The 27,794-nt window shown below is 37.0% G+C and overlaps 1 protein-coding gene across 1 annotated transcript in view; it reads right to left on the bottom strand.

Annotated features, from left to right (window-relative positions):
• The window catches only part of LOC5507951 (choline transporter-like protein 4), a 43,175-nt gene extending 17,867 nt beyond the window's left edge, over positions 1-25,308 (bottom strand). The window contains exons 1-17 of the mRNA XM_048731273.1: positions 25,079-25,308; positions 22,558-22,606; positions 22,358-22,431; positions 21,618-21,699; positions 21,431-21,527; positions 17,928-18,032; positions 15,120-15,180; positions 14,714-14,825; positions 14,263-14,305; positions 14,029-14,069; positions 13,802-13,852; positions 11,009-11,070; positions 10,555-10,677; positions 10,102-10,201; positions 9,113-9,205; positions 8,754-8,832; positions 8,523-8,590 (exon numbers count right to left, since the gene is read on the bottom strand). Coding sequence (XP_048587230.1) covers positions 8,523-8,590; positions 8,754-8,832; positions 9,113-9,205; positions 10,102-10,201; positions 10,555-10,677; positions 11,009-11,070; positions 13,802-13,852; positions 14,029-14,069; positions 14,263-14,305; positions 14,714-14,825; positions 15,120-15,180; positions 17,928-18,032; positions 21,431-21,527; positions 21,618-21,699; positions 22,358-22,431; positions 22,558-22,606; positions 25,079-25,151 — 1,313 coding nt within the window. The 5' untranslated portion in view covers positions 25,152-25,308. The remainder of the gene's footprint in view (positions 1-8,522; positions 8,591-8,753; positions 8,833-9,112; positions 9,206-10,101; positions 10,202-10,554; positions 10,678-11,008; positions 11,071-13,801; positions 13,853-14,028; positions 14,070-14,262; positions 14,306-14,713; positions 14,826-15,119; positions 15,181-17,927; positions 18,033-21,430; positions 21,528-21,617; positions 21,700-22,357; positions 22,432-22,557; positions 22,607-25,078) is intronic.
• Positions 25,309-27,794: the final 2,486 nt, after the last annotated feature.

The following is a 27,794-nucleotide window of genomic DNA, read 5'->3' as shown; positions in this document are numbered from 1 at the left end:
ATTAGATTGGGGCACACATGATAAGGGAATATAAACATTAGATTGGGGCACACATGATAAGGGAATATCAACATTAGATTGGGGCACGCATGATAAGGGAATATCAACATTAGATTGGGGCACACATGATAAGGGAATATAAACATTAGATTGGGGCACACATGATAAGGGAATATCAACATTAGATTGGGGCACACATGATAAGGGAATATCAACATTAGATTAGGGCACACATGATAAGGGAATATCAACATTAGATTGGGGCACACATGATAAGGGAATATGAACATTAGATTGGGGCACACATGATAAGGGAATATGAACATTAGATTGGGGCACACATGATAAGGGAATATCAACATTAGATTAGGGCACACATGATAAGGGAATATCAACATTAGATTGGGGCACACATGATAAGGGAATATCAACATTAGATTGGGGCACACATGATAAGGGAATATGAACATTAGATTGGGGCACACATGATAAGGGAATATGAACATTAGATTGGGACACACATGATAAGGGAATATCAGCATTAGATTGGGACACACATGATAAGGGAATATCAACATTAGATTGGGGCACACATGATAAGGGAATATCAACATTAGATTGGGGCACACATGATAAGGGAATATCAACATTAGATTGGGGCACACATGATAAGGGAATATCAACATTAGATTGGGGCACACATGATAAGGGAATATAAACATTAGATTGGGGCACACATGATAAGGGAATATGAACATTAGATTGGGGCACACATGATCAGGGAATATAAACATTAGATTGGGACACACATGATAAGGGAATATAAACATTAGATTGGGACACACATGATAAGGGAATATCAACATTAGATTAGGGCACACATGATCAGGGAATATAAACATTAGATTGGGGCACACATGATAAGGGAATATAAACATTAGATTGGGGCACACATGATAAGGGAATATGAACATTAGATTGGGGCACACATGATAAGGGAATATCAACATTAGATTGGGGCACACATGATAAGGGAATATAAACATTAGATTGGGACACGCATGATAAGGGAATATCAACATTAGATTGGGGCACACATGATAAGGGAATATAAACATTAGATTGGGGCACACATGATAAGGGAATATAAACATTAGATTGGGGCACACATGATAAGGGAATATCAACATTAGATTGGGGCACACATGATAAGGGAATATCAACATTAGATTGGGGCACACATGATAAGGGAATATCAACATTAGATTGGGGCACACATGATAAGGGAATATCAACATTAGATTGGGGCACACATGATAAGGGAATATAAACATTAGATTGGGGCACACATGATAAGGGAATATAAACATTAGATTGGGGCACACATGATAAGGGAATATCAACATTAGATTGGGGCACACATGATAAGGGAATATCAACATTAGATTGGGACACACATGATAAGGGAATATAAACATTAGATTGGGGCACACATGATAAGGGAATATCAACATTAGATTGGGGCACACATGATAAGGGAATATAAACATTAGATTGGGGCACACATGATAAGGGAATATCAACATTAGATTGGGGCACACATGATAAGGGAATATAAACATTAGATTGGGGCACACATGATAAGGGAATATAAACATTAGATTGGGACACGCATGATCAGGGAATATAAACATTAGATTGGGGCACACATGATAAGGGAATATGAACATTAGATTGGGGCACACATGATAAGGGAATATCAACATTAGATTGGGGCACACATGATAAGGGAATATAAACATTAGATTGGGGCACACATGATAAGGGAATATCAACATTAGATTGGGGCACGCATGATAAGGGAATATGAACATTCGATTGGGGCACACATGATAAGGGAATATGAAGATTAGATTGGGGCACACATGATAAGGGAATATAAACATTAGATTGGGGCACACATGATAAGGGAATATCAACATTAGATTGGGGCACACATGATAAGGGAATATCAACATTAGATTGGGGCACACATGATAAGGGAATATCAACATTAGATTGGGGCACACATGATAAGGGAATATAAACATTAGATTGGGGCACGCATGATAAGGGAATATAAACATTAGATTGGGGCACACATGATAAGGGAATATCAACATTAGATTGGGGCACACATGATAAGGGAATATGAACATTAGATTGGGGCACACATGATAAGGGAATATAAACATTAGATTGGGGCACACATGATAAGGGAATATCAACATTAGATTGGGGCACACATGATAAGGGAATATCAACATTAGATTGGGGCACGCATGATAAGGGAATATCAACATTAGATTGGGGCACACATGATAAGGGAATATCAACATTAGATTGGGGCACGCATGATAAGGGAATATGAACATTAGATTGGGGCACACATGATAAGGGAATATAAACATTAGATTGGGGCACACATGATAAGGGAATATAAACATTAGATTGGGGCACACATGATAAGGGAATATCAACATTAGATTGGGGCACGCATGATAAGGGAATATGAACATTAGATTGGGGCACACATGATAAGGGAATATCAACATTAGATTGGGGCACACATGATAAGGGAATATCAACATTAGATTGGGGCACACATGATAAGGGAATATAAACATTAGATTGGGGCACACATGATAAGGGAATATAAACATTAGATTGGGGCACGCATGATAAGGGAATATAAACATTAGATTGGGGCACACATGATAAGGGAATATCAACATTAGATTGGGGCACACATGATAAGGGAATATCAACATTAGATTGGAGCACGCATGATAAGGGAATATAAACATTAGATTAGGGCACACATGATAAGGGAATATAAACATTAGATTAGGGCACACATGATAAGGGAATATCAACATTAGATTGGGGCACACATGATAAGGGAATATCAACATTAGATTGGGGCACACATGATAAGGGAATATCAACATTAGATTAGGGCACGCATGATAAGGGAATATCAACATTAGATTGGGGCACACATGATAAGGGAATATAAACATTAGATTGGGGCACACATGATAAGGGAATATCAACATTAGATTGGGGCACACATGATAAGGGAATACAAACATTAGATTAGGGCACACATGATAAGGGAATATAAACATTAGATTGGGGCACACATGATAAGGGAATATCAACATTAGATTGGGGCACACATGATAAGGGAATATCAACATTAGATTAGGGCACGCATGATAAGGGAATATCAACATTAGATTAGGGCACACATGATAAGGGAATATAAACATTAGATTAGGGCACGCATGATAAGGGAATATCAACATTAGATTAGGGCACACATGATAAGGGAATATAAACATTAGATTGGGGCACACATGATAAGGGAATATCAACATTAGATTGGGGCACACATGATAAGGGAATATCAACATTAGATTGGGGCACACATAATAAGGGAATATCAACATTAGATTGGGGCACACATGATAAGGGAATATAAACATTAGATTAGGGCACACATGATAAGGGAATACAAACATTAGATTAGGGCACACATGATAAGGGAATATAAACATTAGATTGGGGCACACATGATAAGGGAATATCAACATTAGATTGGGGCACACATGATAAGGGAATATCAACATTAGATTAGGGCACGCATGATAAGGGAATATCAACATTAGATTAGGGCACACATGATAAGGGAATATAAACATTAGATTGGGGCACACATGATAAGGGAAAATCAACATTAGATTGGGGCACACATGATAAGGGAATATCAACATTAGATTGGGGCACACATGATAAGGGAATATCAACATTAGATTGGGGCACACATGATAAGGGAATATCAACATTAGATTGGGGCACACATGATAAGGGAATATCAACATTAGATTGGGGCACGCATGATAAGGGAATATCAACATTACATTGGGGCACACATGATAAGGGAATATAAACATTAGATTGGGGCACACATGATAAGGGAATATAAACATTAGATTGGGGCACACATGATAAGGGAATATCAACATTAGATTGGGGCACGCATGATAAGGGAATATCAACATTAGATTGGGGCACACATGATAAGGGAATATCAACATTAGATTGGGGCACACATGATAAGGGAATATCAACATTAGATTGGGACACGCATGATAAGGGAATATCAACATTAGATTGGGGCACACATGATAAGGGAATATGAACATTAGATTAGGGCACACATGATAAGGGAATATAAACATTAGATTGGGACACGCATGATCAGGGAATATAAACATTAGATTGGGGCACACATGATAAGGGAATATAAACATTAGATTGGGGCACACATGATAAGGGAATATCAACATTAGATTGGGGCACACATGATAAGGGAATATGAACATTAGATTGGGGCACACATGATAAGGGAATATCAACATTAGATTGGGGCACACATGATAAGGGAATATCAACATTAGATTGGGGCACACATGATCAGGGAATATCAACATTAGATTGGGGCACACATGATAAGGGAATATGAACATTAGATTGGGGCACACATGATAAGGGAATATCAACATTAGATTGGGGCACACATGATAAGGGAATATGAACATTAGATTGGGGCACACATGATAAGGGAATATCAACATTAGATTGGGGCACACATGATAAGGGAATATGAACATTAGATTGGGGCACACATGATAAGGGAATATCAACATTAGATTGGGGCACACATGATAAGGGAATATAAACATTAGATTGGGGCACACATGATAAGGGAATATAAACATTAGATTGGGGCACACATGATAAGGGAATATCAACATTAGATTGGGGCACACATGATAAGGGAATATGAACATTAGATTGGGGCACACATGATAAGGGAATATAAACATTAGATTGGGGCACACATGATAAGGGAATATCAACATTAGATTGGGGCACGCATGATAAGGGAATATCAACATTAGATTGGGGCACACATGATAAGGGAATATAAACATTAGATTGGGGCACACATGATAAGGGAATATCAACATTAGATTGGGGCACACATGATAAGGGAATATCAACATTAGATTAGGGCACACATGATAAGGGAATATCAACATTAGATTGGGGCACACATGATAAGGGAATATGAACATTAGATTGGGGCACACATGATAAGGGAATATGAACATTAGATTGGGGCACACATGATAAGGGAATATCAACATTAGATTAGGGCACACATGATAAGGGAATATCAACATTAGATTGGGGCACACATGATAAGGGAATATGAACATTAGATTGGGGCACACATGATAAGGGAATATGAACATTAGATTGGGGCACACATGATAAGGGAATATGAACATTAGATTGGGACACACATGATAAGGGAATATCAGCATTAGATTGGGACACACATGATAAGGGAATATCAACATTAGATTGGGGCACACATGATAAGGGAATATCAACATTAGATTGGGGCACACATGATAAGGGAATATCAACATTAGATTGGGGCACACATGATAAGGGAATATCAACATTAGATTGGGGCACACATGATAAGGGAATATAAACATTAGATTGGGGCACACATGATAAGGGAATATGAACATTAGATTGGGGCACACATGATAAGGGAATATAAACATTAGATTGGGGCACACATGATAAGGGAATATCAACATTAGATTGGGGCACACATGATAAGGGAATACAAACATTAGATTAGGGCACACATGATAAGGGAATATAAACATTAGATTGGGGCACACATGATAAGGGAATATCAACATTAGATTGGGGCACACATGATAAGGGAATATCAACATTAGATTAGGGCACGCATGATAAGGGAATATCAACATTAGATTAGGGCACACATGATAAGGGAATATAAACATTAGATTAGGGCACGCATGATAAGGGAATATCAACATTAGATTAGGGCACACATGATAAGGGAATATAAACATTAGATTGGGGCACACATGATAAGGGAATATCAACATTAGATTGGGGCACACATGATAAGGGAATATCAACATTAGATTGGGGCACACATGATAAGGGAATATCAACATTAGATTGGGGCACGCATGATAAGGGAATATAAACATTAGATTGGGGCACACATGATAAGGGAATATCAACATTAGATTGGGGCACACATGATAAGGGAATATCAACATTAGATTGGAGCACGCATGATAAGGGAATATAAACATTAGATTAGGGCACACATGATAAGGGAATATAAACATTAGATTAGGGCACACATGATAAGGGAATATAAACATTAGATTGGGGCACACATGATAAGGGAATATCAACATTAGATTGGGGCACACATGATAAGGGAATATCAACATTAGATTAGGGCACGCATGATAAGGGAATATCAACATTAGATTAGGGCACACATGATAAGGGAATATGAACATAGATTGGGGCACACATGATAAGGGAATATAAACATTAGATTGGGGCACACATGATAAGGGAATATCAACATTAGATTGGGGCACACATGATAAGGGAATATCAACATTAGATTGGGGCACGCATGATAAGGGAATATCAACATTAGATTGGGGCACACATGATAAGGAATATCAACATTAGATTGGGGCACGCATGATAAGGGAATATCAACATTAGATTGGGGCACACATGATAAGGGAATATAAACATTAGATTGGGGCACACATGATAAGGGAATATAAACATTAGATTGGGGCACACATGATAAGGGAATATCAACATTAGATTGGGGCACGGCATGATAAGGGAATATGAACATTAGATTGGGGCACACATGATAAGGGAATATCAACATTAGATTGGGGCACACATGATAAGGGAATATCAACATTAGATTGGGGCACACATGATAAGGGAATATAAACATTAGATTGGGGCACACATGATAAGGGAATATAAACATTAGATTGGGGCACGCATGATAAGGGAATATAAACATTAGATTGGGGCACACATGATAAGGGAATATCAACATTAGATTGGGGGCACACATGATAAGGGAATATCAACATTAGATTGGGGCACACATGATAAGGGAATATCAACATTAGATTGGGGGCACACATGATAAGGAATATCAACATTAGATTGGGGCACACATGATAAGGGAATATAAACATTAGATTGGGGCACACATGATAAGGGAATATAAAACATTAGATTGGGGCACGCATGATAAGGGAATATAAACATTAGATTGGGGCACACATGATAAGGAATATCAACATTAGATTGGGGCACACATGATAAGGGAATATCAACATTAGATTGGAGCACGCATGATAAGGGAATATAAACATTAGATTAGGGCACACATGATAAGGGAATACAAACATTAGATTAGGGCACACATGATAAGGGAATATAAACATTAGATTGGGGCACACATGATAAGGGAATATCAACATTAGATTGGGGCACACATGATAAGGGAATATCAACATTAGATTAGGGCACGCATGATAAGGGAATATCAACATTAGATTGGGGCACGCATGATAAGGGAATATGAACATTAGATTGGGGCACACATGATAAGGGAATATAAACATTAGATTGGGGCACACATGATAAGGGAATATAAACATTAGATTGGGGCACACATGATAAGGGAATATAAACATTAGATTGGGGCACACATGATAAGGGAATATCAACATTAGATTGGGGCACACATGATAAGGGAATATCAACATTAGATTGGGGCACGCATGATAAGGGAATATCAACATTAGATTGGGGCACACATGATAAGGGAATATCAACATTAGATTGGGGCACGCATGATAAGGGAATATGAACATTAGATTGGGGCACACATGATAAGGGAATATAAACATTAGATTGGGGCACACATGATAAGGGAATATAAACATTAGATTAGGGCACACATGATAAGGGAATATAAACATTAGATTGGGGCACACATGATAAGGGAATATCAACATTAGATTGGGGCACGCATGATAAGGGAATATCAACATTAGATTGGGGCACACATGATAAGGGAATATAAACATTAGATTGGGGCACACATGATAAGGGAATATCAACATTAGATTGGGGCACACATGATAAGGGAATATCAACATTAGATTGGGGCACGCATGATAAGGGAATATCAACATTAGATTGGGGCACACATGATAAGGGAATATAAACATTAGATTGGGACACGCATGATAAGGGAATATAAACATTAGATTGGGGCACACATGATAAGGGAATATAAACATTAGATTGGGGCACATTAATGATAATATGGAAAAAGGATAGAAAGGTTAGAAATAGGTAAGAGAGGTTAGAAATAGGTAAGAGAGGTTAGAAATAGTATTAAACAGTGCTTCAGTGGCCCATATTTTGGTCTTAAACTTCCTATACTTACTCATTATATAGGTACAGACCAGACAAACATCAAATTCTTAACTTCTTATACTTACTCATTGTCTGCGAAGTTGATATATTGGCATGTGATGTTACTGCTGACTCCTGTCTGTGTCACAATGCCCTATACATCAAAGCACAAAAAAAAACTGTTAACTGTTAACTCTTTTTTTCCCAAAAATCTGTAACCTTATACTATACACAAGTCACAACATATGATATATATATCAAAAACACAAGTCACAACATGTGACCTTTAAAAAACACAAGTCACAACATTGACATACTGGTGTCGAGCAGGTAGAGCCTGTGGTTCCGTTGCCATCCACATTTTTGTAGACAGTAGCTCCTGATGTCACCAGGAAACTAAGGAGCCAAGTCAAGGGTCCAAAAACTTGAGGTAAAAGTAACAGTCACTAAATTAACTCAATGAAAGATGCAAGTGCAATCATTAATTTCACAAACTTTGTTCGATGAAAATATGCTCTTTCTGACAAAAAAATTTGGCTATAGGCGTAGCATGAAATATATTGCTTTTTCTTGTTCTGAATTTGTAGCCAAAAGTAGAAGCACTCTTGGGTTTGCCTTCCAAAAGTCGCATCTGTTAGGGCAAGATGCCCTGAGAGCACATGGTGCTAAAGGATACACCAACACAGAGACAAACCATCCAAACAGAATCAGCTGCAAAATCCACGGGATGAACGGAAAGAACAGGGTGAACACTATGTTGGTGATGGCGCTAGTAGAACAGAAAACACAGCCGTGAATATCATCCCTGCACCCCTTCCCTACCTCACCTACCTTACATACAAGGTAGAGTATTGTAAAAATACCATTTAGATCACTTGGTACCCCCTTTCCCACATCACTCAGTGCCCCCTCCCTCCCCCCCCCCAATCACTCAGTGCCCCCTCCCTCACCTCCATCATTCAGTGCCCCCTCCCTCCCCATCACTCAGTGCCCCCTCCCTCCCCCATCACTCAGTGCCCCCTCCCTCCCCCATCACTCAGTGCCCCCTCCCTCCCCCATCACTCAGTGCCCCCTCCCTCTCCTTCATCACTCAGTGCCCCCTCCCTCTCCTTCATCACTCAGTGCCCCCTCCCTCCCCCCATCATTCAGTGCCCCCCTCCCTCCCCCATCACTCAGTGCCCCCTCCCTTCCCCCATCATTCAGTCCCCCCTCCCTCCCCCTCATCACTCAGTGCCTCTTCCCTCCCCCCATCACTCAGTGCCCCCTCCCTCCCCCCATCACTCAGTGCCCCCTCCCTCCCCCATCATTCAGTGCCCCCTCCCTCCCCCCATCACTCAGTGCCCCCTCCCTCCCCTTCATCACTCAGTGCCCCCTCCCTCCCCTTCATCACTCAGTGCCCCCTACCTCCCCTCCATCACTCAGTGTCCCCTCCCTCCCCTCATTACTCAGTTCTCCCTCCTTCCCCCATCACTCAGTTCCCCCTCCCTCCCCCTCATCACTCAGTTCCCCCTCCCTCCCCCTCATCAGTCAGTTCCCCCTCCCTCCCCCATCACTCAGTGCCCCCTCCCTCCCCCCATAACTCAGTGCCCCCTCTCTCCCCCCCCCCCCCCCCCATCACTCAGTTCCCCCTCTCCCTCCATTCAGGGGACATGACTGGTGGCCTACCGGCTGGACTCTTTGATCAGAGCGATGGCAATTTGGATTCTCTTGCGTAGGGCGAGGAGGATCAGTACAAGGATGCCGAGGATAACGCCCAGGATAATTGCTAAAAGCAAAGGTCACTAGTTAGTTTATAAAAAATAGAATTAAGTCTTGCAAAAATCAAGTCAACATGTTAAAAATCCCCAGCAATGCCTTTTTATAGGTAACTCTTTCAGTTTTTCCGTTTATCAGGGTTTTCTTTAATTTGTGGAAATTGTTCTGGTCACATTCAGGCAGGGCTATACTGCAGACCGAAATATACAACATCCATAGACTTCTAGCAAAGGTAAAACTATAATCGTCCTACCACATGTTATCCAAGTAACTTACTGGGGTAGTATAAGGTCTTCTTGCTTTAAGGCAAGTCCCCTGATCATAGAAAACACATGTAACCCAACAAGGGGTGGATGTACTTACTGAGATAGTACCAAGTTTCTTTGCTATTTGTGTAGGAGTCAAGTCCCCCGATCATTGAGATACTGCTGTCATAAGTGGCTCCATCCCGAAGCTTGGTGTAAGTGGTCCAACAGTAGTAGATGCCTTGAAGCGTGAGGTGCAAGTTTATATATATATATATTTTTTTAAGTTAATTATATTAACTCTCACCACTACGACACAGGTTAGAATCCTGGCTCTAGGTGGAACTGTTTTCTGAGTTCACGACTTGGCTTAAATTTGTGTCCAAAGTGGGTTGGAGCTACTTTTTATGTGTTGTCAGTCTTCTTGGATAAAGACTATTCCCCCTTTATTTAGACTAGTGTATACACTAAGTGTTGTGTATACAGTAATGTATATAGACTGTTGTGCCTCTGCAATACCCAAGTTTATGACACATTCGGCACAATACCAAATAAAACGAGTCATTTCTTACCAAAGCCAAGTAGAGTCAGCACTGCATATGTTGTTATCCATACAAGCAGCCCAGCAATCCATCTGGAAGGAAATAAATAACTGCTATCAGTGTATCTATACGTCACTGGGTCTAGCAAATAATAACTGCTATCAGTGTATCTATACATGACTGGGTCTAGCAAATAATAACTGCTATCCCTGTATCTATACGTCACTGGGTCTAGCAAATAATAACTGCTATCAGTGTATCTATACGTCACTGGGTCTAGCAAATAATAACTGCTATCAGTGTATCTATACGTCACTGGGTCTAGCAAATAATAACTGCTATCAGTGTATCTATACGTCACTGGGTCTAGCAAATGATCACTGCTATCAGTGTATCTATACGTCACTGGGTCTAGCAAATAATAACTGCTATCAGTGTATCTATACATCACTGGGTCTAGCAAATGATCACTGCTATCAGTGTATCTATACGTGACTGGGTCTAGCAAATAATAACTGCTATCAGTGTATCTATACGTGACTGGGTCTAGCAAACAATAACTGCTATCAGTGTATCTATACGTCACTGGGTCTAGCAAATAATAACTGCTATCAGTGTATCTATTCGTCACTGGGTCTAGCAAATAATAACTGCTATCAGTGTATCTATACGTCACTAGGTCTAGCAAATGATCACTGCTATCCCTATCATCATTCAGTCTAGCAAATGCTGTAGAACAATGTTGTATAGTGTTAGCAAATGCTGTAGAACAATGTTGTGTAGTGTTGGCAAATGCTGTAGAACAATGTTGTGTAGTGTTGGCAAATGCTGTAGAACAATGTTGTGTAGTGTTGGCAGATGCGGTAGAACAATGTTGTGTAGTGCTGGCAAATGCTGTAAAACAATGTTGTGTAGTGTTGGCAAATGCTGTAGAACAATGTTGTGTAGTGTTGGCAAATGCTGTAGAACAATGTTGTGTAGTGTTGGCAAGTGCAGTAGAACAATGTTGTGTAGTGTTGGCAAATGCTGTAGAACAACGTTGTGTAGTGTTGGCAAATGCTGTAGAACAATGTTGTGTAGTGCTGCCAAATGCTATAGAACAATGTTGTGTTGTGTTGGCAAATGCTGTAGAACAATGTTATGTAGTGCTGGCTAATGCTGTAGAACAATGTTGTGTAGTGTTGGCAAATGCTGTAGAACAATGTTATGTAGTGCTGGCAAATGCTGTAGAACAATGTTGTGTAGTGTTGGCAAATGCTGTAGAACAATGTTGTGTAGTGTTGGCAAATCCTGTAAAAAAATGTTGTGTAGTGTTGGTAAATGCTGTAGAACAATGTTGTGTAGTGTTGGCAAATGCTGTAGAACAATGTTGTGTAGTGCTGGCAAATGCTGTAGAAGAATGTTGTGTAGTGTTGGCAAATGCTGTAGAACAATGTTGTGTAGTGTTGGCAAATGCTGTAGAACAATGTTGTGTAGTGTTGGCAAATGCTGTAGAACAATGTTGTGTAGTGTTGGCAAATGCTGTAGAACAATGTTGTGTAGTGCTGGCAAATGTTGTAGAACAATGTTGTGTAGTGCTGGCAAATCCTGTAGAACAATGTTGTGTAGTGCTGGCAAATGTTGTAGAACAATGTTGTGTAGGGCTGGCAAATGCTGTAGAACAATGTTGTGTAGTGTTGGCAAATTCTGTAGAACAATGTTGTGTGGTGCTGGCAAATGCTGTAAAACAATGTTGTTTAGTGTTGGCAAATGCTGTAGAACAATGTTGTGTAGTGTTGGTAAATGCTGTAGAACAATGTTGTGTAGTGTTGGCAAATGCTGTAGAACAATGTTGTGTAGTGCTGGCAAATGCTATATAAGAATGTTGTGTGGTGTTGGCAAATGCTGTAGAACAATGTTGTGTAGTGTTGGCAAATGCTGTAAAACAATGTTGTGTAGTGCTGGCAAATGTTGTAGAACAATGTTGTGTAGTGCTGGCAAATCCTGTAGAACAATGTTGTGTAGTGCTGGCAAATCCTGTAGAACAATGTTGTGTAGTGCTGGCAAATGCTGTAGAACAATGTTGTGTAGTGTTGGCAGATGCGGTAGAACAATGTTGTGTGGTGCTGGCAAATGCTGTAAAACAATGTTGTGTAGTGTTGGCAAATGCTGTATAACAATGTTGTGTAGTGTTGGCAAATGGTGTAGAACAATGTTGTGTAGTGTTGGCAAATGCTGTAGAACAATGTTGTGCGGTGTTGGCAAATGCTGTAGAAAAATGTTGTGTAGTGTTGGCAAATGCTGTAGAACAATGTTGTGTAGTGCTGGCAAATGCTGTAGAACAATGTTGTGTAGTGTTGGCAAATGCTGTAGAACAATGTTGTGTAGTGCTGCCAAATGCTATAGAACAATGTTGTGTAGTGCTGGCAAATGCTATAGAACAATGTTGTGTAGTGCTGGCAAATGCTGTAGAACAATGTTGTGTAGTGTTGGCAAATGCTGTAGAACAATGTTGTGTAGTGCTGCCAAATGCTATAGAACAATGTTGTGTAGTGTTGGAAGATGTTGTTGGAAAGTTGCTATTTTAAAAGGCATTTATTATTTGCTGACAATACTGGCAATGTTTGCACAGGACTTAAGTCTGTAGATCCGATTGCATTACAATGTTGTTCTTGTTTTGGATAATCAAAACTCTCATCATTTTCAAAATTGTCAATACTAATATTTTTTATGTGTGTTCGTTTTTATGTCACCAGTGCAGTTAGTGTATACCAAAAGACAATCACACCTCAGAGTTACATACAACAAATAGTACGCCCATACAGGTGTTTTGTAGGTGTTTACCTCATAACCAAGATGTAAATAAATGATGCAACCATCGCAATGCCAAGACCACTAGAGACAAAATGATAGAATTAGATGTTGAACAACTTTACACTAGACTGTGTAGTGGGTCAGTCTCCCTCCCCTTCCCTTGAGCCGCTACGCAGGCTACTGTACATACTCAACATGAACAAAAGAAGAACTGCTTTGCTTCTAACATTATCAGTATCTATGTCAATTTCACTTACCCCAAAATTGCATACCAGCTCTCTTGGACATCTTGAATAACCTGCCGTAAAAAGAAAGAAATCAGGACAAATGCCTTATATCCGTTCCATCATTTATTTGAACAAACTCATTTGATATCAGGAATGTTTCCATTAAGTTTTAAGTTTTGTACTTGAGGTAGGCAGTCTTGAAAGTCGTCTGAATTATTAGTTGGCTGAGGCTGAGGTTGTAAGGTGAAGAGGTTTCTTTTTTACCTTTTGCCCAAGGTTTTGCAGATTGAGCATGGCTTGAACCATTCTATGTAAAGAAGGCAGAGCTATTAGCCATCAGTGAAGGACCTATTGTATACTTGAGAGAGCATGACACCTTCAAACTGTTGCACTTACAGTGATCCCTTCATTACTAACCCACACGCCGCTGATACAAGCACTATACAAATACTACACTGTATCATGCAACACTTAAGAGATCCCTCTTTTACTAACCCACACCTGTGGCAAGCAGTATATCAGCCGTACACTTAAGTGATCCCTCTTCTACTAACCCACACCTGTAGCAAGCAGTATATCAGCCGTACACTTAAGTGATCCCTCTTCTACTAACCCACACCTGTAGCAAGCAGTATATCAGCCGTACACTTACGTGATCCCTCTTCTACTAACCCACATGTGGCTGACAAGCGGTATAATTCAGCTGTACACTTACAGTGATCCATCCTCTACTTGTTTTGCAGTGATGTTCTGCCCTGTGGCCTGGTTCGTCTCCAAGAGATTTCCAAGTTGATTGTTCACAATAGTTGGGACACATCGATTAAGAACTGAGAATAGAATTAATTTAACTTTAGACTGGGACAATTAGGATAAGATGATGTCATGAATTTGACTGAAACTATCAATTCGACCTCAATAAAGGTCAATCTCCAAGATGTTTTAAACTTATAGACCAAGTTCTACTAATCAAATCCGACAATTCAGAGGAAGAAACTTATTCCAGAACCCACAATATTACAATGTGAACTTATGTCACTACAACTTCCAAAATGCATCATGCCCAATTAATAAAGGGAACAAGGTAGTCGAGGAATGGATACATATAATGGTGGAATATTTACCATCTGTGCTTTTCAGATAGTATGGAGCACACTTCTTCTGTTTAATGAGTTCCATCTTTTCCTGATGATTCAAATAAACACAACAAGATTCCAATGAGAGGTGATCTTTTACGGTCATCAGCCTACTTATTGTAAGATATTACTGCCAACTTATTGTAAAAAATTATTGCCAACTTATTGTAAGATAATGTTGCCAACTTATCGTAAGAAATTATTGCCAACTTATTGTAAGATATTGTTGCCAACTTATTGTAAGAAATTATTGCCAACTTATTGTAAGATATTACTGCCAACTTATTGTAAGATATTATTGCCAAATTATTGTAAAAAAATTATTGCCAACTTATTGTAAGATATAATTGCCAACTTATTGTAAGATATTATTGCCAACTTATTGTAAGATATTGTTGCCAACTTATTGTAAGAAACTATTGCCAACTTATTGTAAGATATTATTGCCAACTTATTGTAAGATATTACTGCCAACTTATTGTAAGATATTACTGCCAACTTATTGTAAGATATTATTGCCAAATTATTGTAAAAAAAATATTGCCAACTTATTGTAAGATATAATTGCCAACTTATTGTAAGATATTATTGCCAACTTATTGTAAATTATTGCCAACTTATTGTAAGATATCATTGCCGTGTTATTGTAAGAAATTATTGCCCACTTAATGTAAGATATTATTGCCAACTTATTGTAAGCTATTATTGCCAAGTTATTGTAAGATATTATTGCCAACTTATTGTAAGATAATGTTATTGCCAACTTATTGTAAGTTATTATTGCCAACTTATTGTAAGATATTATTGCCAACTTATTGTAAGACATTATTGCCAAATTATTGTAAGTTACTATTGCCAACTTATTGTAAGATATCATTGACAACTTACTGTAAAACATTGCCAAATTATTGTAAAATATCATTGCCAAATTATTGTAAGATATTATTGCCAATTTATTGTAAGATATCATTGGCAGCTTATTGTAAGATATCATTGCCAAATTATTGTAAAAAAAGTTTTGCCAACTTATTGTAAGATATATTTGCCAACTTATTGTAAGATATTATTGCCAACTTATTGTAAGATATTACTGCCAACTTATTGTAAGAAACTATTGCCAACTTATTGTAAGATATTATTGCCAACTTATTGTAAGATATTACTGCCAACTTATTGTAAGATATTACTGCCAACTTATTGTAAGATATTATTGCCAAATTATTGTAAAAAAAATATTGCCAACTTATTGTAAGATATAATTGCCAACTTATTGTAAGATATTATTGCCAACTTATTGTAAATTATTGCCAACTTATTGTAAGATATCATTGCCGTGTTATTGTAAGAAATTATTGCACACTTAATGTAAGATATTATTGCCAACTTATTGTAAGTTATTATTGCCAACTTATTGTAACTATCCCCAAACTTATTGTAAGATATAATTGCCAACTTATTGTAAGATAATTGCCAAATTATTGTAAAAAAGTATTGCCAACTTATTGTAAGATATAATTGCCAACTTATTGAAAGATATTATTGCCAACTTATTGTAAGATAATATTATTGCCAACTTATTGTAAGTTATTATTGCCAACTTATTGTAAGATATTATTGCCAACATATTGTAAGACATTATTGCCAAATTATTGTAAGTTATTATTGCCAACTTATTATAAGATATCATTGCCAACTTATTGTACGACATTATTGCCAAATTATTGTAAGATATCATTGCCAAATTATTGTAAGGTATCATTGTCACTTATTTTAAGATATATGTTACCCTTGATATAAATGTCAACTTACTGTATAATATTTGATACAACTTACCTATGATATTTCTCATCTTACTAATTATATATGAGAACTTACTGTATAATTTTTACTTTAACTTACTTATGATATTTGTATATTGAGTTGATATTGACTTACAGTAAGGAATGGTTTTTTTTTTACTTTTAATATTTTTTTTATATTCAATGCAAATGAGACACATTTAACTTTTGGGAAAGTTTATTTGCTATGCTTAGCGAGAGGGAGGGGGGGGAGGGTGGTGTGAGGATTTGGATAAAAATATGGGCTAAAATTGCCCCCGTTTCAGAAGAAACAAAATTTTCAATGCCCCTCCTTACCCTTACCCATATTCTCAGTGCTCCCCCATGTTATGCTTGCTTTGGGATAAAAAATGAACTTTCCCTTAGTTCCACTTAATAAATGGCTTTACTCTCTTGAATAAAAAAAATTCAAATATAACCTAACAACGGGACCAGAAATATGTATGGAATGATTTTTCCAACCAACCACCACAGGCCAGTGCTGGAAAACCCAAGACTTTTCCAGTGCAGCGCGGTTAAACCAGCCTTTTTTTTTTAAATTGTGGCTTTCTACCGGCGAACTGTGACATTTTGCAGAATGCCAAGAAAAGTAGCACAAAGCTAAGGCTATAATTTTCGCTATGACTCCCTCATTATCACACAAATCTGTCATCTTTTGTACATTATGGTTTTAATGCAGTCAAAACAGCGACTGAAGTCAGCCTTTCATACCTTTACTCAAACGATTCAACTACGATTGTGTTTGTTTTTGCCAGAACACAAGCATGTGCATACGTTATTCCACCATCTCACTCCATAGATATTGAAACAGTCAACTAGAAACATCTCTTAGCGTGGAATTTCTTATGTCTGATTCACAACACAATAAAAATTCCACACATTTTCACGTTTTCACGGTTTTACTGGTTGCACTGTTACTTTTTAAGCTTAACTCATAAGAAATGTGGACCCCACCTACCAGTATAGTAAGTCCTGTAGGGTTGACATCATAATCACACACCATCTGGCTGGCATTCACATTATAGCCAAGAGCATTTATATCAGGACAGCTCGGCCGGCAAATCTAACATCACATGATAAAAACGGGTTGTCATTCTTATTATATCTAAGACAGGTCAGCAAATCTAACATCACACAATAAAAGCAGGTCAAAAGGCTACACAAATGCTCAATTTAGCACCCTTCACATTTATAAAAACCTGGCACACTATAAACCAAGTGTTTTACAGTATATAAGAGAATCCAAGGGTTTTACAGTATATAAGAGAATCCAAGGGTTTTACAGTATATAAGAGAATCCAAGGGTTTTACAGTATATAAGAGAGTTATCCAAGTGTTTTACAGTATATAAGAGAGTTATCCAAGTGTTTTACAGTATATAAGAGAGTTATCCAAGTGTTTTACAGTATATAAGAGAGTTATCCAAGGGTTTTACAGTATATAAGAGAGTTATCCAAGGGTTTTACAGTATATAAGAGAGTAATCCAAGGGTTTTACAGTATATAAGAGAGTTATCCAAGGGTTTTACAGTATATAAGAGAGTAATCCAAGGGTTTTACAGTATATAAGAGAGTAATCCAAGGGTTTTACAGTATATAAGAGAGTAATCCAAGGGTTTTACAGTATATAAGAGAGTTATCCAAGGGTTTTACAGTATATAAGAGAGTAATCCAAGGGTTTTACAGTATATAAGAGAGTAATCCAAGGGTTTTACAGTATATAAGAGAGTTATCCAAGGTTTTTACAGTATATAAGAGAGTAATCCAAGGGTTTTACAGTATATAAGAGAGTTATCCAAGGGTTTTACAGTATATAAGAGAGTTATCCAAGGTTTTTACAGTATATAAGAGAGTAATCCAAGGGTTTTACAGTATATAAGAGAGTTATCCAAGGGTTTTACAGTATATAAGAGAGTTATCCAAGGGTTTTACAGTATATAAGAGAGTTATCCAAGGGTTTTACAGTATATAAGAGAGTTATCCAAGGGTTTTACAGTATATAAGAGAGTAATCCAAGGGTTTTACAGTATATAAGAGAGTTATCCAAGGGTTTTACAGTATATAAGAGAGTACCCAAGGGTTTTACAGTATATAAGAGAGTTATCCAAGGGTTTTACAGTATATAAGAGAGTACCCAAGGGTTTTACAGTATATAAGAGAGTACCCAAGGGTTTTACAGTATATAAGAGAGTTATCCAAGGGTTTTACAGTATATAAGAGAGTTATCCAAGGTTTTTACAGTATATAAGAGAGTTATCCAAGGGTTTTACAGTATATAAGAGAGTTATCCAAGGTTTTTACAGTATATAAGAGAGTTATCCAAGGGTTTTACAGTATATAAGAGAGTTATCCAAGGGTTTTACAGTATATAAGAGAGTTATCCAAGGGTTTTACAGTATATAAGAGAGTTATCCAAGGGTTTTACAGTATATAAGAGAGTAATCCAAGGGTTTTACAGTATATAAGAGAGTAATCCAAGGGTTTTACAGTATATAAGAGAGTTATACAAGGGTTTTACAGTATATAAGAGAGTTATCCAAGGGTTTTACAGTATATAAGAGAGTTATCCAAGGGTTTTACAGTATATAAGAGAGTTATCCAAGGGTTTTACAGTATATAAGAGAGTAATCCAAGGGTTTTACAGTATATAAGAGAGTAATCCAAGGGTTTTACAGTATATAAGAGAGTAATCCAAGGGTTTTACAGTATATAAGAGAGTTATCCAAGGGTTTTACAGTATATAAGAGAGTAATCCAAGGGTTTTACAGTATATAAGAGAGTAATCCAAGGGTTTTACAGTATATAAGAGAGTTATCCAAGGTTTTTACAGTATATAAGAGAGTAATCCAAGGGTTTTACAGTATATAAGAGAGTTATCCAAGGGTTTTACAGTATATAAGAGAGTTATCCAAGGTTTTTACAGTATATAAGAGAGTAATCCAAGGGTTTTACAGTATATAAGAGAGTTATCCAAGGGTTTTACAGTATATAAGAGAGTTATCCAAGGGTTTTACAGTATATAAGAGAGTTATCCAAGGGTTTTACAGTATATAAGAGAGTTATCCAAGGGTTTTACAGTATATAAGAGAGTAATCCAAGGGTTTTACAGTATATAAGAGAGTTATCCAAGGGTTTTACAGTATATAAGAGAGTACCCAAGGGTTTTACAGTATATAAGAGAGTTATCCAAGGGTTTTACAGTATATAAGAGAGTACCCAAGGGTTTTACAGTATATAAGAGAGTACCCAAGGGTTTTACAGTATATAAGAGAGTTATCCAAGGGTTTTACAGTATATAAGAGAGTTATCCAAGGTTTTTACAGTATATAAGAGAGTTATCCAAGGGTTTTACAGTATATAAGAGAGTTATCCAAGGTTTTTACAGTATATAAGAGAGTTATCCAAGGGTTTTACAGTATATAAGAGAGTTATCCAAGGGTTTTACAGTATATAAGAGAGTTATCCAAGGGTTTTACAGTATATAAGAGAGTAATCCAAGGGTTTTACAGTATATAAGAGAGTAATCCAAGGGTTTTACAGTATATAAGAGAGTTATCCAAGGGTTTTACAGTATATAAGAGAGTTATCCAAGTGTTTTACAGTATATAAGAGAGTTATCCAAGTGTTTTACAGTATATAAGAGAGTTATCCAAGGGTTTTACAGTATATAAGAGAGTTATCCAAGGGTTTTACAGTATATAAGAGAGTTATACAAGGGTTTTACAGTATATAAGAGAGTAATCCAAGGGTTTTACAGTATATAAGAGAGTTATCCAAGGGTTTTACAGTATATAAGAGAGTTATCCAAGGGTTTTACAGTATATAAGAGAGTTATCCAAGTGTTTTACAGTATATAAGAGAGTTACCCAAGTGTTTTACAGTATATAAGAGAGTTATCCAAGTGTTTTACAGTATATAAGAGAGTTATCCAAGGGTTTTACAGTATATAAGAGAGTTATCCAAGGGTTTTACAGTATATAAGAGAGTAATCCAAGGGTTTTACAGTATATAAGAGAGTTATCCAAGTGTTTTACAGTATATAAGAGAGTTATCCAAGTGTTTTACAGTATATAAGAGAGTTATCCAAGGGTTTTACAGTATATAAGAGAGTTATCCAAGGGTTTTACAGTATATAAGAGAGTTATCCAAGGGTTTTACAGTATATAAGAGAGTTATCCAAGGGTTTTACAGTATATAAGAGAGTTATCCAAGGGTTTTACAGTATATAAGAGAGTTATCCAAGGGCAGTGGCAGGGGGTGCACTTGTATTTATTTGAATTGGAGACCATAACAAGACACAAGTGAATGCAAGTTGGAACAATTGCATAAAAATTTGAACATGTTGAAATTTGACGCAGGTGGTTGCAATTTGTTAGCCAAAAGAAAGGCAAGCATAATTACAGATGAAACCACTTGCATTTTTTTTGCCAGGTATTTAGTCAGGGTTGGAGATTGGACTGACCTGTTTGGTTGGACAGGAGTATGAGAACAACTGAGTAGACAGAGCTGTGGGGTTGATACACTCAGTCAAGTCAAAGAACACCAGCTTTGGCTTGTCGCTATCATAACAAAGAATGGCAAAACCATTACAGGGGTACACATGGAAAATGGGTTTTATTCAACTTAAAAACAAAGTTGTCATAACTTACACAAAGCCTGTGTCATAGCCACAGATGTTTCCATAGGAGTCAACTGAATTTAGAAGTTTGTAGGGGTTGCCCATGGTATATGCTAGGAAAGACATGATTATCTTCACCAATAAATTAACATATTAGTCACCACCATTACAAAAGAATCTTAATAACAATATTGCTATCATTATCACCACCACAGCCATTATCATCATTAACACTACATAATTATTACACCACAATCATCATCACAAGTATAATAATAATCATCATCATCTTCGTCATCATCATCTTCGTCATCATCATCGCCATCATCATCATCATCATCATCATCATCATCATCATCACTAATATCATTATCATCATCACGGCTGTTATTATCATCATCATAACCAACATAACCGTCCTTATCATCATCACCAATGCCATTATTATTACACCATCTTTATTATTGCCATCATTGTAACATTGTTGTGAACTCATCATCACTACCACGGCCATAAACAATTTCATTTCTATCATCATCACCATCACTACCACCATCATAGGCAATTTCATTTCTAACTGGGGCCGGTTCCTAGAAAGCAGGTAAGCGCTAACCCAGGGATAAATATGACTATCTTGACATTTGATTTAATAAAAAGAGAATTTATCCCTGGGTTAGCGTAAACCTGCTTTCTAGGAACCAGGCCCTGTTAACTACTAAAAATCATTGATCAACATCAACATTCTAACATCTCTTCTTCATCTGAATTTACCTGCGATACCAAGGGCCACCATCCCAAGGACATACAGAACAAATAAAATACAGCAGGGAATATCTGTGCAACTCCTGAGAAAAAACATCACCATTAAAGAGCTATTGTAATCAAGGAAAAAGACAGCAAACATATTCATTATTGTTTTTTTTTTTTTCAAAATGCTTAAGAATAGTAAAAAAAAGGCTGAAAACTTATACCTGTTTTTGATTGGTCCATTGAAGCTAGGGTCAAAGGAGTTTGGTTTGCCTGCACAATTAAAAGAAATCAGTTTGCCATTATATATATTGGATATCATTAGGGGTTTGATTAATAACTCAAGGGAGGATCAAGGGGGGAGGGTAGGGGGTTTGATTAATAACTCAAGGGAGGATCAAGGGGGGAGGGTAGGGGGTTTGATTAATAACTCAAGGGAGGATCAAGGGAAAGAGGGTAGGGGGTTTGATTAATAACTCAAGGGAGGATCAAGGGGGGGAGAGGGAAGGGGATTTGATTAATAACTCAAGGGAGGATCAAGGGGGGAGGGTAGGGGGTTTGGTTGGCCACTCGAACCCTGATTGGTAATTCTTGTGCTATGATTCAAAGATGCAAATAATTCCTTTTTAAATATATTAAATACTTATTAACGAGCGCAAGGTCTGTACAGAGAAATATCAGACCGAAATCTTGAATGTACTGCCCAAGACCGCAGGATGGTTTCATCCCAAAGGATGCTATAGATCCAAACAATGAGAAAGAAATCTCAGATGTCAGTCTTCATAGCATGAATGGACTGTTTGGTCTGAAAACTCCATGGTATATTCATGTAATTCTTGGCTATCAGATTGTTTTACTTCTTGTCAAAATTTTCTTTAACCTAATCTTCAGGATAGTAAAACTGCAACTCAAAGCACTCTTCATCACCCACCCTCGACTTCTAAGAACTTTTAATTTTCTTTTTGTGTTGCTTGATTTTGGTTTTTTGGTCTGAATTCACAAACTCACTCGGCTATGTAAACAAAGACTGCTGCGAAAAAAATATCCAAAACTACCCACGGCCAATATCGTAGGATTCCAGTCGACTCAACAGCCAATCAGAGTGCATGTACTATCATAGCCATTATATTGTTTTGTCCCTTTTTCAAAGACACCCAAAAATACCGACATATGGTACATGACAAATAGGATACCTCTCAAAAACATTCATAAGTATGTGTTTATCAAGCCATCTTAAATGCAGTTGTTAATATAATATTACCAATACACAAATCATCAAAATTCAATTAAACAATAAAATTTAAGAAGAACTGCTTTGTAATTCTAATAAAGTACTTTAAATAAACTCAGTCCAGAATATCTACTATAAAAAAATCAATGGTAGGCTTAACTGAAAAGATTTGCGGGCTCATAGATAGAAACTTTAGATAGATAGAAACTTTATTAAAGTGTCATAAACAACCTCTAGCCGGGGATAAGACCCCTACTAATTGGGGGACACAAAAAAAAAGATGAAATTATAAAAATTATACTGATTATTAAAAATTTAAAATTGTAGATTCTTACTGATAAAGCTAAATAAATATATATATATATATATAAATACATGTAAATTGATTGTAATCTATATGAAATTATGAAAAAAAATTGACTAGATTTAAAAATTATCATGCGGAACATAGGGCACAGCCCTTGCAATTTTCTATAAATTCGAAATCCTTTTTTCTCATAGTCACTTTAAAACTTTTTAAACTGTCAATTGATCTTTCTGCCCTAGGTAGGCTATTCCATAGTTTAGCCCCCATATATCTTAGGGAATGTTTCCCGTAAGTGACTGTGTTAAATCTTGGAATAACAAAATCGGACAATCTTAAATTATAGTTCGTGTTTTTTTTTAGAAAACAAATCACTAATCCCAGATGGACAAAGGCCATTTTTAACTTTGTACATTAAGATGCAAATGTCTTGCAGTCTACGATTACGTAGAGTAGATAAATTAGCCTTTATTAATAGTTCGTGGTAAGTGCAATTCCAGTCTTTAAAAACAGCTCTTAAGCTCTTAATTTCAATCATTTCTTTATGCTTTGTTGCCAAACGTCATGTCTATATCTGTATATAAAAGATATAGTAGTTTCGACTGTGAAAGATGTTTAGCAGAATCTATTTTTTGATGATAACAAGTACACGAGATGGCGAAAAGACAAGTGATCAAACCCCATCAACACCAATTTACAAAGCCGGTGACAAGTTCAAATATTTCTTTTATCTCAAAGTGAACTTAAAATTCTTTTAAAAAAATTCAAGGACTTCACGTCATGTAGCGCTGGATTTAAATAGATTTTTTTGTTTATGAATATTTGTGGGAGCAGACTTGATTTAAAAAAACTTGAGAAAAGTTTGTTAATCTCTCATCTGGGTATTATTTTCGCGCACTTGAGCGTTTTCAATGATAAGAAAACCGTCAATTGAATCAAGATGTCTTTCTTTGACAGTAATTCTAAAAATATCTAAGCGGAAATAATTGCCTTAAAAATAATGCGTACAGGGTCCGAAGAAAGCGAGTACGCTATTTGAATGAACAGCGACTGCTGGGAAAGATTTTTACAGCCTTGGGATCATCGTTATCGCTACCAGATAACGATAGATGACTAACAATGAGCGAAAATATTTAATAAGTAATAGCTAGCGTTTAGCAAGAAAGAAGAACATAGCAAAAAGCGAACGATAAAAGAACTCAAAACGTACCCCATTTTGAAGTTTCCTTCATTTCGACATCTTCGCCATCGTTGGCCCCCGTTTTCTTGCCACAGCAACCCATACCGCCTCAATCCAGGACGAAAATGAGTTTCTCAGTAAATCGTGCAGGTTTCGGTGTCTTCTTTACGAGGCCATAAGTCTAACTGACCTTTTTTGCTCAATATGGGGACAAGAATTGCTAAAATTACAAGTTTATGCAAATTATTTTATGCGGTAAATGTGTCCTAAGAAAGCAACACATCCCCAGGGATCACCCCCACAACAATTTCCAATAATTTGCCTCATCTGATTGGTTAGACTTGGTAACTCGATGACAAATTCATATTCTTTAGGGGGAGGGAGGGCGATTCCTTGCTCAATGTTTATTAGTAACGCTGTGTTTTATGGAAACGTTATGCAAATCATGTGAACACTCGTATTTAATTTTAGCTCGATTCAAAGAGAAACGCAGCAACAACTACCGTACTTTATTTATTTTGACAACGCTTTCATTCGCAGTTTTATGGTTTTGTGTTCGAGTTCGAAGCCAAACGTATATTTAGGATTCAAAGTAAGCGATGATTTCAAGTCACGCGGAAGAAAATACAATAACGGATATCTGTTTAGAACAAATCTCCCTACGCAACGCCAACGTCATAATATCAACAACTCATAAACAGATTAGTAATTGCTAGCCTGAGTCAAACCCGCTAGGGTGGGGTGAGCTTTTTAGAATTATAAAAAATATCAAAAAAGTAAAAAAAAAAATAATAATAATAATAATAAATAAAAATAACCCTAACCTTATAAAAGTTCTTGACGACTCAAGCCAAGGCGAACTATATCCTTCGTGGCCCAGTGGAAACATAGCTTACAGTCAGGAACCACTTTTTTATTTTGCTTCGTTTTGTTTATTGACGGCTCACAGGTTTTTACTATCTTAACTTTATTTATAGCGCTGAGTTAACCAAACCTTGAGATCCTTTTGGGGGTTGAAACAATTTTACGGAACGTGGGAAAACCTTCCGTAGAATCTAACGGCTAGGCCGACTAGTGATACATGTGAAGTAAACGCCGCGTTGGGGTGAATACTGTTTGTATACATAATTTGGAAACATCTCAATCAGCATTATATATTTCTTAAAAAATGAAGAAGCAAGAGATAATTCAATAATTACTTGGCATTCTGTTAAACGCATCTACCTTATTACACTTTATTTTCGCGACGTCAAAATTTCGCTATTTTGAGATGGCGATATTTCGCGGCACGTTATTTTCGCGATTTTCCTATTTTCGTATAAACCAGATCACTATTTTCGCGATTTTTGGATAATAGAATCAAGCAAAACAAGTAGAATTAAAATGTGCTGTAATCATCAAAACTGAAACAATTTGTAACAAAAAGATGCGTGGGCATCAAGTCCAACTCAACCCCTTACCGCACTTTATGGACCTTAGAAGACTAAATAGACAAATTGTTTCCTTAAAGCTTATTTTTCGCAACACTTAATTTTCGCGTCACTCTATTTTCGCGAATCTTTTAAAATCGCGAAATTCGCGAAATTAAAGTGACGCGAAAATTAAGTGTTATAAGTTAACTAAAGTGCGATTTGGCTATTCTCTTTTTCCTTATGGTTTAATATTATTAATCCATTGACCGGCCTAAATTTCCACAAGCAAAAGAAATCCTGACTACGCTATTTCACTTTTAAAGGCATTAAAAAAATTAAAATAAGGGTATGGGATCCGTGAGTGTGAGTGTGTGTGTTTTTGGAAAATTATGTTTAAAATAGCCAAAGGCCAATCTGATATATATTTTTTACTGAAAAGGTCACAGGCAGCCCAAGCTCATTATGTGTAATTTGACGGTCAAAATTAATTGACGACACAACAAGTGAGTCATTGCGAGTCATTTTACTAGAAAATACACAATTTTGAAGATTTTTAATTTTGGCCGTCAAATTACATTTAATGAGCTTGGGCTGCCTGTGAAAAGGCAATAAATATTGGGAACAGTTTTTTTTTTCATCCACGATACCGAAACAAAAGTGAGTCATAGTTGGACCTATACAGCCTTCCACAATGAGTTGTCCATGTGGGATGATTTTGATTTCTCAAGCGCATTTACGACGTCAATTGTATTTTTATCTCTCAATCACTTCTTTTCTTTGAGCGTTTACTCGTTTATTGTGATATCCACCGTGAGATTATTTACAGTCGCTCCACTAAGTAAACCACTTTATGAACGTTATCTTGCTAGCTTGTTGCAAAGAGTTGCAAATAACCCAAAGAAATCTGTAACTATCTAAATTCATCTTTTGAATGTGTGAATATTTAATTTCAGATTGTTTGTGCAATTTGATAGGGTGGTCTCTAGAGAGCTAAAGAACAATAATTGAAAAAAAAAAGAATAGAAAAAAAAAGTTATTGGCCTTGGATCGAACCCGCCCTGAAGAAAAAAAAGGAAACCATACATACGGATTACCCAATCGGTATGGCAGCACAAGGCTTTTACGGAAGGCTGTAAAGAACCCGAAGGCCCCAAGCACCGATATTTCCGGCGAATATGCTGTACAACACTTTTGCAAGGTATCCCAACCCGCGCATTAATGGGGAGGAAAATAACCAGGATCCCAGGCCTGTAATACGGCTACGCCACGCACAGCTCGCCGAGAATGAGGATAAAAAAATAGAGGTCTATTTGGGCGTCTTGGGTCCCTTACCC

The sequence above is a fragment of the Nematostella vectensis genome, chromosome 8 (assembly GCF_932526225.1).
Source record: "Nematostella vectensis chromosome 8, jaNemVect1.1, whole genome shotgun sequence".
NCBI lineage: Eukaryota > Metazoa > Cnidaria > Anthozoa > Actiniaria > Edwardsiidae > Nematostella > Nematostella vectensis.
Note: the sequence above shows the minus strand (reverse complement) of the source record. Positions and strands in the feature narration are given on the sequence as shown.